Source organism: Hyperolius riggenbachi, chromosome 2 (genome assembly GCF_040937935.1).
Source record: "Hyperolius riggenbachi isolate aHypRig1 chromosome 2, aHypRig1.pri, whole genome shotgun sequence".
Classification (NCBI taxonomy): Eukaryota; Metazoa; Chordata; class Amphibia; order Anura; family Hyperoliidae; genus Hyperolius; species Hyperolius riggenbachi.
The window spans coordinates 9,694,351-9,707,143 of NC_090647.1; the positions used below are offsets into that span (position 1 = coordinate 9,694,351).

A 12,793-nucleotide genomic window follows, 5' to 3' on the forward strand; every position below is an offset into this window, starting at 1 on the left:
GGGGCGTTGTTGTTGTGGTTGGAGGAGTTGTTGTTGTTGTGTTTGGGAGAGTTGTTGTTGCTGTTGTTGGAGTTGTTGTTGTGGTTGCAGGAGTTGTTGCTTTTGTTGGAGTTGTTTTTGTGGTTGGGGGCGTTGTTGTTGTGTTTGGAGGAGGAGTTGTTGTTGTTTTTGGCGAGTTGTTGTTGTGTTTGTGAGAGTTGTTGTTGTGGTTGGGGGAGTTGTTGTTGTTGTTGTACGAGGAGTTGTTGTTGTGGTTAAGGGAGTTCCTGTTGTGGTTGGGGGAGTTGCTGTTGTTGGAGGAGTTGTTGTGGTTAGGGGAGTTTTTGTTGTGGTTGGAGGAGTTGTTGTTGTGGTTGGAGGAGTTGTTGTGGTTGGGGGAATTGTTGTGGTTGGAGGAGTTGATGTTGTGGTTGGGTTGTTGTTGTCTTTGGGGGAGTTGTTGTTGTGGTTGGAGAGTTGTTGTGGTTGGGGGAGTTGTTGTTGGAGTTGTTGTTGTGGTTTGGGGAGATGTTGTTGTTGGAGGAGTTGTTGTTGTGGTTGGAGGAGTTGCTGTTGTGGTTGGGGGAGTTGTTGTGGTTGGAGGAGTTGTTGTTGTGGTTGGAGAAGTTGTTGTTGAGGTTGGAGAAATTGTTGTTGTGGTTGGAGTTGTTGTTGGGGGAGTTGTTGTTGTTGGAGGAGTTGTTGTTGTGGTTGGGGGAGTTGTTGTGGTTGGAGGAGTTGCGGTTGTTAGTAAGCTAACACAGTAGTACTACTACTCTAACAACTAACTAGCACTGACTGCAGTATTACAGTTCTAACTACACAATAACACAGTAATCCTATTCCGTAACCTAACCTATATTGTAGCTAAGGCTGATAGCAGGCCAGCAGCACACAGACACATAGCAGCTGCTGCAGCAGGCCTGACTGACTGTCACTGAATGTAATCAAGCTAGCTACCTAATAGAACAATAGTGTAGTGAAGGTGTTAATCACTGAAAAGCTTAAAGGCCCATACACACGAACTTTTTTGCGAACGACGGGTCGTTTGAACGACCCGTCGTTCTGTCGTTCACCCGCTAAATCGGGTGTGAGTACAGACTGTCGTTCGCGTGATAAGAGTGAGTTTGAGCGATCCGCTCGTTCAAACGTCCCGTCGTTCGCAAAAAACAGACGTGTGTATGGGCCTTTAGGTTTATCACTGTATACAGCACTTGCTAGGCCAGGCAGTAGCTCTGGAGCATGTCTCTTAGTGAGCAGTCACACAAGCAAGGATGAGATTTCTCATCATGGCACCCCTCAGGGAGTTGTTGTTGAAGGAGTTGTTGTTGTGGTTGGGGGAGTTGTTGTGGTTGGAGGAGTTGTAGTTGTTGTGGTTGGAGGAGTTGTGGTTGGGGGAATTGTTGTGGTTGGGGGAGTAGTTGTTGTTGGAGGAGGAGTTGTTGTTGTGGTTGGAGGAGTTGTTGTTGTGGTTGGAGGAGTTGTTGTTGTTGTAGTTGGGGGAGTTGTTGTTGTTGCAGGAGTTGTTGTTGTGGTTGGGGGAAATATTGTGGTTGGAGGAGTTGTGGTTGTTGTTGGAGGAGTTGTTGTTGTGGTTGGAGGAGTTGTTGTTGTGGTTGGAGGAGTTGTTGTGGTTTGGAGAGTTGTTGTTGTTGGAGGAGTTGTTGTGGTTGGAGGAGTTGTTGTTGTGGTTGGAGGAGCTGTTGTTGTGGTTGGAGGAGTTGAGGTTGTTGTTGGAGGAGTTGTTGTTGTGGTTGGGAGAGTTGTTGTTGTTGGAGGAGTTGTTGTAGGAGGAGTTGTTGTTGTTGTTGGAGGAGTTGTTGTTGTGGTTGGAGGAGTTGTTGTTGTGGTTGGAAGAGTTGTTGTTGTTGTTGCTGCAGGAGTTGTTGTTGTGGTTGGGGGAGTTGTTGTGGTTGGAGGAGTTGAGGTTGTTGTTGGAGGAGTTGTTGTTGTGGTTGGAAGAGTTGTTGTTGTGGTTGGAGGAGTTGTTGTTGTGGTTGGAGAAGTTGTTGTTGTTGTTGGGAGAGTTGTTGTTGTGGTTGGAGGAGTTGTTGGTAGGCTTGGGAGAGTAGTTGTTGTGCTTGGGAGAGTTGTTGTTGTTGCAAGAGTTGTTGTGGTTGGGAGAGTTGTTGTTGTTGGAGGAGTTGTTGTTGGAGGAGTTGTTGTTGTTGTTGGAGGAGTTGTTGTTGTGATTGGAGGAGTTGTTGTTGTGGTTGGAGGAGTTGTTGTTGTTGTTGCAGGAGTTGTTGTTGTGGTTGGGGGAGTTGTTGTGGTTGGAGGAGTTGAGGTTGTTGTTGGAGGAGTTGTTGTTGTGGTTGGAAGAGTTGTTGTTGTGGTTGGAGGAGTTGTTGTTGTTGTTGGGATAGTTGTTGTGGTTGGAGGAGTTGTTGTTGTGGTTGGGGGAGTTGTTGCTGTGGTTGGGAGAGTTGTTGTTGTTGGAGGAGTTATTGTTGTGGTTGGGAAAGTTGTTGTTGTGGTTGAGAGAGTTGTTGTTGTTGTTGGGATAGTTGTTGTGGTTGGAGGAGTTGTTGTTGTGGTTGGAGGAGTTGTTGCTATGGTCGGGAGAGTTGTTGTTGTTGGAGGAGTTATTGTTATGGTTGGGGGAGTTGTTGTGGTTGGAAGAGTTGTGGTTGTTGTTGGAGGAGTTGTTGTTGTTGTGGTTGGAGGAGTTGTTGTGGTTGGAGGAGTTGTGGGTGTTGTTGGGAGAGTAGTTGTTGTTGGAGGAGTTGTTGCTGTGGTTGGAGGAGTTGTTGTTGTTGGGAGAGTTGTTGTTGTGGTTGGAGGAGTTGTTGGTAGGCTTGGGAGAGTAGTTGTTGTGCTTGGGAGAGTTGTTGTTGTTGCAGGAGTTGTTGTGGTTGGGAGAGTTGTTGTTGTTGGAGGAGTTGATATTGTTGTTGGAGGAGTTGTTGTTGTGATTGGAGGAGTTGTTGTTGTGGTTGGAGGAGTTGTTGTTGTTGTTGCAGGAGTTGTTGTTGTGGTTGGGGGAGTTGTTGTGGTTGGAGGAGTTGAGGTTGTTGTTGGAGGAGTTGTTGTTGTGGTTGGAAGAGTTGTTGTTGTGGTTGGAGGAGTTGTTGTTGTTGTTGCAGGAGTTGTTGTTGTGGTTGGGGGAGTTGTTGTGGTTGGAGGAGTTGAGGTTGTTGTTGGAGGAGTTATTGTTGTGGTTGGAAGAGTTGTTGTTGTGGTTGGGAGAGTTGTTGTTGTTGTTGGGGTAGTTGTTGTGGTTGGAGGAGTTGTTGTTGTGGTTGGAGGAGTTGTTGCTGTGGTCGGGAGAGTTGTTGTTGTTGGAGGAGTTATTGTTGTGGTTGGGGGAGTTGTTGTGGTTGGAGGAGTTGTTGTTGTGGTTGGAGGAGTTGTTGTGGTTGGAGGAGTTGTGTTTGTTGTTGGGAGAGTTGTTGTTGTGGTTGGAGGAGTTGTTGGTAGGCTTGGGAGAGTAGTTGTTGTGCTTGGGAGAGTTGTTGTTGCAGGAGTTGTTGTGGTTGGGAGAGTTGTTGTTGTTGGAGGAGTTGTTGTTGTGGTTGGAGGAGTTGTTGTTGTTGGAGGAGTTGTTGTTGTGGTTGGAGGAGTTGTTGTTGTGGTTGGAGGAGTTGTTGTGGTTGGAGGAGTTGTGGTTGTTGTTGGGAGAGTTGTTGTTGTTGGAGGAGTTGTTGTTGTGGTTGGAGGAGTTGTTGTGGTTGGAGGAGTTGTTGTTGTTGTTGGGAGAGTTGTTGTTGTGGTTGGAGGAGTTGTTGTTAGGCTTGGGAGAGTAGTTGTTGTGCTTGGGAGAGTTGTTGTTGTTGCAGGAGTTGTTGTTGTTGTTGGAGGAGTTGTTGTTGTGGTTGGAGGAGTTGTTGTTAGGCTTGGGAGAGTAGTTGTTGTGCTTGGGAGAGTTGTTGTTGTTGCAGGAGTTGTTGTGGTTGGGAGAGTTGTTGTTGTTGGCGGAGTTGTTGTTGTTGTTGGAGGAGTTGTTGTTGTGGTTGGAGGAGTTGTTGTTGTGGTTGGAGGAGGAGTTGTTGTGGTTTGAGGAGTTGTTGTTGTTGTATTTGGGGATGTTGTTGTTGTTGCAGGAGTTGTTGTTGCGGTTGGGGGTGTTATTGTGGTTGGAGGAGTTGTGGTTGTTGTTGGGATAGTTGTTGTGGTTGGAGGAGTTGTTGTTGTGGTTGGAGGAGTTGTTGTTGTGGTTGGAGGAGTTGTTGTTGTGGTTGCAGGAGTTGTTGTTGTGGTTGGGGGAGTTGTTGTGGTTGGAGGAGTTGAGGTTGTTGTTGGAGGAGTTGTTGTTGTGGTTGGAAGAGTTGTTGTTGTGGTTGGAGGAGTTGTTGTTGTTGTTGGGATAGTTGTTGTGGTTGGAGGAGTTGTTGTTGTGGTTGGAGGAGTTGTTGCTGTGGTTGGGAGAGTTGTTGTTGTTGGAGGAGTTATTGGTGTGGTTGGGAAAGTTGTTGTAGTGGTTGGGAGAGTTGTTGTTGTTGTTGGGATAGTTGTTGTGGTTGGAGGAGTTGTTGTTGTGGTTGGAGGAGTTGTTGCTGTGGTCGGGAGAGTTGCTGTTGTTGGAGGAGTTATTGTTGTGGTTGGGGTAGTTGTTGTGGTTGGAGGAGTTGTGGTTGTTGTTGGAGGAGTTGTTGTGGTTGGAGGAGTTGTTGTTGTTGTTGGGATAGTTGTTTTGGTTGGAGGAGTTGTTGTTGGGATAGTTGTTGTGGTTGGAGGAGTTGTTGTTGTGGTTGGAGAAGTTGTTGCTGTGGTTGGGAGAGTTGTTGTTGTTGGAGGAGTTATTGTTGTGGTTGGGAAAGTTGTTGTTGTGGTTGGGAGAGTTGTTGTTGTTGTTGGGATAGTTGTTGTGGTTGGAGGAGTTGTTGTTGTGGTTGGAGGAGTTGTTGCTGTGGTCGGGAGAGTTGTTGTTGTTGGAGGAGTTATTGTTGTGGTTGGGGGAGTTGTTGTGGTTGGAGGAGTTGTGGTTGTTGTTGGAGGAGTTGTTGTTGTGGTTGGAGGAGTTGTTGTGGTTGGAGGCGTTGTGGTTGTTGTTGGGAGAGTTGTTGTTGTGGTTGGAGGAGTTGTTGGTAGGCTTGGGAGAGTTGTTGTGCTTGGGAGAGTTGTTGTTGTTGCAGGAGTTGTTGTGGTTGGGAGAGTTGTTGTGGTTGGAGCAGTTGTTGTTGTTGTTGTTGGAGGAGTTGTTGTTGTTGTTGGAGGAGCTGTTGTTGTGGTTGGAGGAGTTGTTGTGGTTGGAGGAGTTGTGGTTGTTGTTGGGAGAGTTGTAGTTGTTGGAGGAGTTGTTGTTGTGGTTGGAGGGGTTGTTGTTGTTGTTGGGAGAGTTGTTGTTGTGGTTGGAGGAGTTGTTGGTAGGCTTGGGAGAGTAGTTGTTGTGCTTAGGAGAGGAGTTGTTGTTGCAGGAGTTGTTGTGGTTGGGAGAGTTGTTGTTGTTGGAGGAGTTGTTGTTGTGGTTGGAGGAGTTGTTGTTGTGGTTGGAGGAGGAGTTGTTGTGGTTTGAGGAGTTGTTGTTTTTGCAGGAGTTGTTGTTGCGGTTGGGGGTGTTATTGTGGTTGGAGGAGTTGTTGTTGTTGTTGGGATAGTTGTTGTGGTTGGAGGAGTTGTTGTTGTCGTTGGAGGAGTTGTTGCTGTGGTTGGGAGAGTTGTTGTTGTTGGAGGAGTTATTGTTGTGGTTGGGAAAGTTGTTGTTGTGGTTGGGAGAGTTGTTGTCGTTGTTGGGATAGTTGTTGTGGTTGGATGAGTTGTTGTTGTGGTTGGAGGAGTTGTTGCTGTGGTCGGGAGAGTTGCTGTTGTTGGAGGAGTTATTGTTGTGGTTGGGGGAGTTGTTGTGGTTGGAGGAGTTGTGGTTGTTGTTGTAGGAGTTGTTGTTGTGGTTGGAGGAGTTGTTGCTGTGGTCGGGAGAGTTGCTGTTGTTGGAGGAGTTATTGTTGTGGTTGGAGGAGTTGTGGTTGTTGTTGGAGGAGTTGTTGTTGTGGTTGGAGGAGTTGTTGTGGTTGGAGGAGTTGTTGTTGTTGTTGGGATAGTTGTTGTGGTTGGAGGAGTTGTTGTTGTGGTTGGAGGAGTTGTTGCTGTGGTTGGGAGAGTTGTTGTTGTTGGAGGAGTTATTGTTGTGGTTGGGAAAGTTGTTGTTGTGGTTGGGAGAGTTGTTGTTGTTGTTGTTGGGATAGTTGTTGTGGTTGGAGGAGTTGTTGTTGTGGATGGAGGAGTTGTTGCTGTGGTCGGGAGAGTTGCTGTTGTTGGAGGAGTTATTGTTGTGGTTGGGAGAGTTGTTGTGGTTGGAGGAGTTGTGGTTGTTGTTGGAGGAGTTGTTGTTGTGTTTGGAGGAGTTGTTGTGGTTGGAGGAGTTGTTGTTGTTGTTGGGATAGTTGTTGTGGTTGGAGGAGGAGTTGTTGTGGTTGGAGGAGTTGTTGCTGTGGTTGGGAGAGTTGTTGTTGTTGGAGGAGTTATTGTTGTGGTTGGGAAAGTTGTTGTTGTGGTTGGGAGAGTTGTTGTTGTTGTTGGGATAGTTGTTGTGGTTGGAGGAGTTGTTGTTGTGGTTGGAGTTGTTGCTGTGGTCGGGAGAGTTGTTGTTGTTGGAGGAGTTAATGTTGTGGTTGGGGGAGTTGTTGTGGTTGGAGGATTTGTGGTTGTTGTTGGAGGAGTTGTTGTTATGGTTGGAGGAGTTGTTGTGGTTGGAGGAGTTGTGGTTGTTGTTGGGAGAGTTGTTGTTGTGGTTGGAGGAGTTGTTGGTAGGCTTAGGAGAGTAGTTGTTGTGCTTGGGAGAGTTGTTGTTGTTGCAGGAGTTGTTGTGGTTGGGAGAGTTGTTGTTGTTGGAGGAGTTGTTGTTGTTGTTGGAGGAGTGGTTGTTGTGGTTGGAGGAGTTGTTGTTGTTGTTGGAGAAGTTGTTGTTGTGGTTGGTGGAGTTGTTGTGGTTGGAGGAGTTGTTGTGGTTGGAGGAGTTGTGGTTGTTGTTGGGAGAGTTGTTGTTGTTGGAGGAGTTGTTGTTGTGGTTGGAGGAGTTGTTGTTGTTGTTGTTGGGAGAGTTGTTGTTGTGGTTGGAGGAGTTGTTGGTAGGCTTGGGAGAGTAGTTGTTGTGCTTGGGAGAGTTGTTGTTGTTGCAGGAGTTGTTGTGGTTGGGAGAGTTGTTGTTGGAGGAGGAGTTGTTGTTGTTGGAGGAGTTGTTGCTGTGGTTGGAGGAGTTGTTGTTGTGGTTGGAGGAGGAGTTGTTGTGGTTTGAGGAGTTGTTGTTGTTGTATTTGGGGGAGTTGTTGTTGTTGCAGGAGTTGTTGTTGCGGTTGGGGGTGTTATTGTGGTTGGAGGAGTTGTGGTTGTTGTTGGAGGAGTCGTTGTTGTGGTTGGAGGAGTTGTTGTTGTGGTTGGAGGAGTTGTTGTTGTTGGAAGAGTTGTTGTTGTTGGGAGAGGAGTTGTTGAGAAAGTTGTTGTTGTTGTGGTTGGAGGAGTTGATGTTGTTGGGAGAGTTGTTGCTGTGGTTGGGAGAGTTGTTGTTGGAGGAGTTGTTGTTGGAGGAGTTGTTGTTGTGGTTGGATGAGTTGTTGTTGTGGTTGGAGGAGTTGTTGTTGTGGTTGTAGGAGTTGTTGTTGTGGTTAGGGGAGGAGTTGTTGTGGTTGGAGGAGTTGTTGTTGGAGTTGTTGTTGTTGTCGTTGTGGTTGGGGGAGTTGTTGTTGTTGCAGGAGTTGTTGTTGTTGTTGGGGGAGTTGTTATGGTTGGAGGAGTTGAGGTTGTTTTTGGAGGAGTTGTTGTTGTCGTTGGAAGAGTTGTTGTGGTGGTTGGAGGAGTTGTTGTTGTTGTTGGGATAGTTGTTGTGGTTGGAGGAGTTGTTGTTGTGGTTGGAGGAGTTGTTGCTGTGGTTGGGAGAGTTGTTGTTGTTGGAGGAGTTATTGTTGTGGTTGGGAGAGTTGTTGTGGTTGGAGGAGATGTGGTTGTTGTTGGAGGAGTTGTTGTGGTTGGAGGAGTTGTGGTTGTTGTTGGGAGAGTTGTTGTTGTTGGAGGAGTTGTTGTGGTTGGAGGAGTTGTTGTTGTGGTTGGAGGAGTTGTTGTAGTTGTTGGGAGAGTTGTTGTTGTAGTTGGAGGAGTTGTTGTTGTGATTGGAGGAGTTGTTGTTGGGAGACTTGTTGTTGTGGTTGGAGGAGGAGTTGTTGTTGTTGGGAGAGTTGTTGTTGTGGTTGGAGGAGTTGTTGGTATGCTTGGGAGAGTAGTTATTGTGCTTGGGAGAGTTGTTGTTGTTGCAGGAGTTGTTGTGGTTGGAAGAGTTGTTGTTGTTGGAGGAGTTGTTGTTGTTGTTGGAGGAGTTGTTGTTGTTGTTGGAGGAGTTGTTGTTGTGGTTGGAGGAGTTGTTGTTGTGGTTGGAGGAGTTGTTGTTGTGGTTGGGAGAGTTGTTGTTGTGGTTGGAGGAGTTGTTGTTGTTGGGAGAGTTGTTGTTGTTGTTGGGAGAGTTGTTGTTGTTATTCGGAGAGTTGTTGTTGTTGTGGTTGGAGGAGTTGTTGTTGTTGGGAGAGTTGTTGTTGTAGTTGGGAGAGTTGTTGTTGTGGTTGCAGGAGTTGTTGTTGTGGTTGGATGAGTTGTTCCTGTGGTTGGGAGAGTTGTTGTTGTTGGAGGAGTTGTTGTTGTGGTTGGAGGAGTTGTTGTTGTGGTTGGAGGAGTTGTTGTTGTGGTTGGGAGAGTTGTTGTTGTGGTTGCAGGAGTTGTTGTTGTGGCTGGAGGAGTTGTTGTTGTGGTTGGGAGAGTTGTTGTTGTGATTGGCGGAGTTGTTGTTGTTGTTGGGAGAGTTGTGGTTGCTGTTGGGAGAGTTGTTGTTGTGGTTGCAGGAGTTGTTGTTGTTGTTGGAGGAGTTGTTGTTGTTGTTGGAGGAGTTGTGTTTGTTGTTGGGAGAGTTGTTGTTGTTGGAGGAGTTGTTGTTGTGGTTGGAGGAGTTGTTGTTGTTGTTGGGAGAGTTGTTGTGGTTGGAGGAGTTGTTGTTGTTATTGTGGTTGGGAGAGTTGTTGTTGTTGTTGGGAGAGTTGTTGTTGTGGTTGGAGGAGTTGTTGTTGTGCTTGGGAGAGTTGTTGTTGTTGGAAGAGTTGTTGTTGTGGTTGGGGGAGTTGTTGTGGTTGGAGGAGTCATGGTTGTTGTTGGGAGAGTTGTTGTGGTTGGAGGAGCTGTTGTTATGGTTGGAGGAGTTGTTGTGATTGGGGGAGTTGTTGTTGTGATTGGGAGAGTTGTTGTAGTTGTTGGGAGAGTTGTTGTTGTGGTTGGAGGAGTTGTTGTTGTGGTTGGAGGATTTGTTGTTGTGGTTGGGGGAGTTGTTGTTGGTATTGGGGGAGTTGTTGTTGTGATTGGGGGAGTTGTTGTTGGAGGAGTTGTTGTTGTGGTTGGAGGAGTTGTTGTTGTGGTTGGAGGAGTTGTTGTTGTGGTTGGAGGAGTTGTTGTTGTGGTTGGGAGAGTTGTTGTTGTGGTTGGAGGAGTTGTTGTTGTGGTTGGGAGAGTTGTTGTTGTCGTTGGGAGAGTTGTTGTTGTGGTTGGGAGAGTTGTTGTTGTGATTGGGAGAGTTGTAGTTGTTGGGAGAGTTGTGGTTTTTGGGAGAGTTGTTGTTGTGGTTGGAGGATTCGTTGTTGTGGTTGGGGGAGTTGTTGTTGGTATTGGGGGAGTTGTTGTTGGAGGAGTTGTTGTTGTGGTTGGAGGAGTTGTTGTTGTGGTTGGAGGAGTTGTTGTTGTGGTTGGGAGAGTTGTGGTTTTTGGGAGAGTTGTTGTTGTGGTTGGAGGATTCGTTGTTGTGGTTGGGGGAGTTGTTGTTGGTATTGGGGGAGTTGTTGTTGGAGGAGTTGTTGTTGTGGTTGGAGGAGTTGTTGTTGTGGTTGGAGGAGTTGTTGTTGTGGTTGGGAGAGTTGTTGTTGTGATTGGGGGAGTTGTTGTTGTGGTTGGAGGAGTTGTTGTTGTGGTTGGGAGAGTTGTTGTTGTGATTGGGGGAGTTGTTGTTGTGGTTGGAGGAATTGTTGTTGTTGTTGGGAGAGTTGTTGTTGTTGGAGGAGTTGTTGTTGTTGTTGGGAGAGTTGTTGTTGTGATTGGGGGAGTTGTTGTTGTTGTTGTTGAGAGAGTTGTTGTTGTGGTTGGAGGAGTTGTTGTTGTGGTTGGGAGAGTTGTTGTTGTGGTTGGGAGAGTTGTTGTTGTGGTTGGGAGAGTTGTTGTTGTGATTGGGGGAGTTGTTGTAGTTGTTGGGAGAGTTGTTGTTGTGGTTGGAGGAGTTGTTGTTGTGGTTGGAGGAGTTGTTGTTGTGGTTGGAGGAGTTGTTGTTGTGGTTGGAGGAGTTGTTGTTGTTGTTGGGAGAGTTGTTGTTGTGGTTGGAGGAGTTGTTGTTGTGGTTGGAGGAGTTGTTGTTGTGGTTGGAGGAGTTGTTGTTGTTGTTGGGAGAGTTGTTGTTGTTGGAGGAGTTGTTGTTGTTTTTCGGAGAGTTGTTGTTGTGGTTGGAGGAGTTGTTGTTGTGGTTGGGAGAGTTGTTGTTGTGATTGGGGGAGTTGTTGTTGTGATTGAGGGAGTTGTTGTAGTTGTTGGTAGAGTTGTTGTTGTGGTTGGAGGAGTTGTTGTTGTGGTTGGAGGAGTTGTTGTGGTTGGAGGAGTTGTTGTTGTGGTTGGGAGAGTTGTTGTTGTGATTGGGGGAGTTGTTGTAGTTGTTGGGAGAGTTGTTGTTGTGGTTGGAGGAGTTGTTGTTGTGGTTGGAGGAGTTGTTGTGGTTGGAGGAGTTGTTGTTGTGGTTGGGAGAGTTGTTGTTGTGATTGGGGGAGTTGTTGTAGTTGTTGGGAGAGTTGTTGTTGTGGTTGGAGGAGTTGTTGTTGTGGTTGGAGGAGTTGTTGTTGTGGTTGGAGGAGTTGTTGTTGTGGTTGTGGTTGTGGGAGTTGTTGGGGGAGATGTTATGGCGATAACTGATGTTGCTATATCTGGGATATTTAGGACAGGATCTAAAATAAAACAAGAAAAAAACGTATTCATTTGTCCAGCTGCTTAACATATTTCTATTTACTGTAAATTCCTTAGCCAGTTTAATTTTCACCATTCCTCACTTCTACCTGCAGACAATAGGATGTATCATAGACATTTCTGCATTGCAGTTCTACACAGACACAAGTATTTGTGACGCTCACATGGTTCCAGAGAAAACTGTTTGTGCGCCATTCACGTCACAAGTGCAAGTTTCATTACAAGCAACCAGAATGACATTTTTGGTTTAAATCAACTCTTTTTTCCCACCCCAACTCTCTGGCTCTGCTAGCAAACACTGGCTGTTTCTGATCACATAGTCTCTCTCATCCAAGTGAGAAATCTGTCACCCAGTATTTCTGGGAAGTTATATCGCTCATCCATCAGATGAAGATTAGATATCAGCCTGACAGAACCAATTTAAAGCATCCTTCTCCAGACTGATCGGCCCCAATCTCAGCAGGGAATCTGACACTTACAAACAATATCAACACCAATAACACAGCGCTAAAGCTCCACAGGAGTCATATACATCACCTATAAGGGATATAATCCCTATTTGAACCTCCTAGATCAATATGATCAAACTGTATACTAATATAATCAATATATCAATATATGGAGAATGAGTTCCAGACAGGATTCCTACAAGTTCACATTTAGCCAGGTAATACAGTCTCTTAAGGTGCGCTTCTGTATTAAAGGGACTCCGAGCAGTGCAGAAACTATGGAAAGATGCATATCATTTTCAAGCTCTCTTTCTCCTCTTTCCAATGATATATTATCCGCAGCTTTACGCCTTTTAGTTTTCGCTATTTTCGCGATTGAAATTGCAGCGGCCGCTATTTCGATCGCGAAAATAGAGAAAACTAAAAGGCGTAGGGCGGCGGTTTATGTGTCGTCAGAAAGAGGAGAAAGAGAGCTTTAAAATGATATCCATCTTTCCATAGTTACATTGTATTGCGTGGCCGCGGCAATTTCAATCGCGAAAATAGTGAAAACTAAAAGGCGTAGGGCGGCGGTTTATATATCATTGGAAAGAGGAGAAAGAGAGCTTTAAAATGATATGCATCTTCCCATAGTTTCTGCACTGCTCGGAGTCCCTTTAAGAATGAGCAGTTCTTTTTTTGTATACTATCAAGATCAGAACAGCGCTCCTCTTCTGCTGTATTCTCCACCTCCACCAGATTCACCCTGTGGGGTCAACACTCACCAACAGCGGTGGGCCTGGATCACATAGGCCTTAACACGTCTGGGGTATTTATAGGCTCCCCTCACCCTTGGATCTCCTGCAGCCTTCAAAGCTTCAAAGACTTCCGGCTGAGTTCTTCAACTCTCCCTGGAAGTAGCTGACCTACTGTGACCTCAGGAATCCCAATATCCATATTTCCTTCACATTTTCTTCATAATTCATGGCATAGCAAATCTCTATGCCCATACAATCTGCACAGGTTGTGGGATTCCACAGGATGCTGGTTCTGAGAGGTTTCCGGACCAATCGGACTCCCAGATCTAGCATCAGACCAGTTTAAAGTAACCCTTTAATACCCCAGGGGTCTGACCCCTCAAGTTTGATATCTTTGTTATCAATAAATTCTGATCGATCTATAAATGTTATTAGATTTAACATAAAAATTGGGGAGTGTGGGAGGTAATGAGTTAATTTATTGTGTAAATGTAATGTTTGTATATGTAAAATGCTTTTAGGGTGTAGTTTACTATTTGGCCACAAGATGGCCACAGAGTGTTTGTTTACATCAGGCATGGTTGGAATAGCCGATTTCCGTTTCCGGCACAATTCCGCATTCCGACATATAGAAATTCCGTTACCGTTCCATTCCGACGGTATACCGGGTCAATTCCGCGGAATTCCGATTTACACGGAATTCCGTCGGAAAAATTTTAAAATCAA

General features: G+C 45.9%; 1 protein-coding gene across 1 annotated transcript in view; it reads right to left on the reverse strand.

The window, feature by feature from the left end:
* Window positions 1-1,228: 1,228 nt before the first annotated feature.
* LOC137544571 (homeobox-like protein HDP1) overlaps window positions 1,229-12,793 on the reverse strand; it is a 76,850-nt gene continuing 65,285 nt past the window's right edge. Inside the window, exons 10-14 of the mRNA XM_068265670.1 lie at window positions 12,240-12,393; window positions 8,336-10,862; window positions 5,742-8,137; window positions 2,867-5,630; window positions 1,229-2,686 (exon numbers count right to left, since the gene is read on the reverse strand). Coding sequence (XP_068121771.1) covers window positions 1,229-2,686; window positions 2,867-5,630; window positions 5,742-8,137; window positions 8,336-10,862; window positions 12,240-12,393 — 9,299 coding nt within the window. The remainder of the gene's footprint in view (window positions 2,687-2,866; window positions 5,631-5,741; window positions 8,138-8,335; window positions 10,863-12,239; window positions 12,394-12,793) is intronic.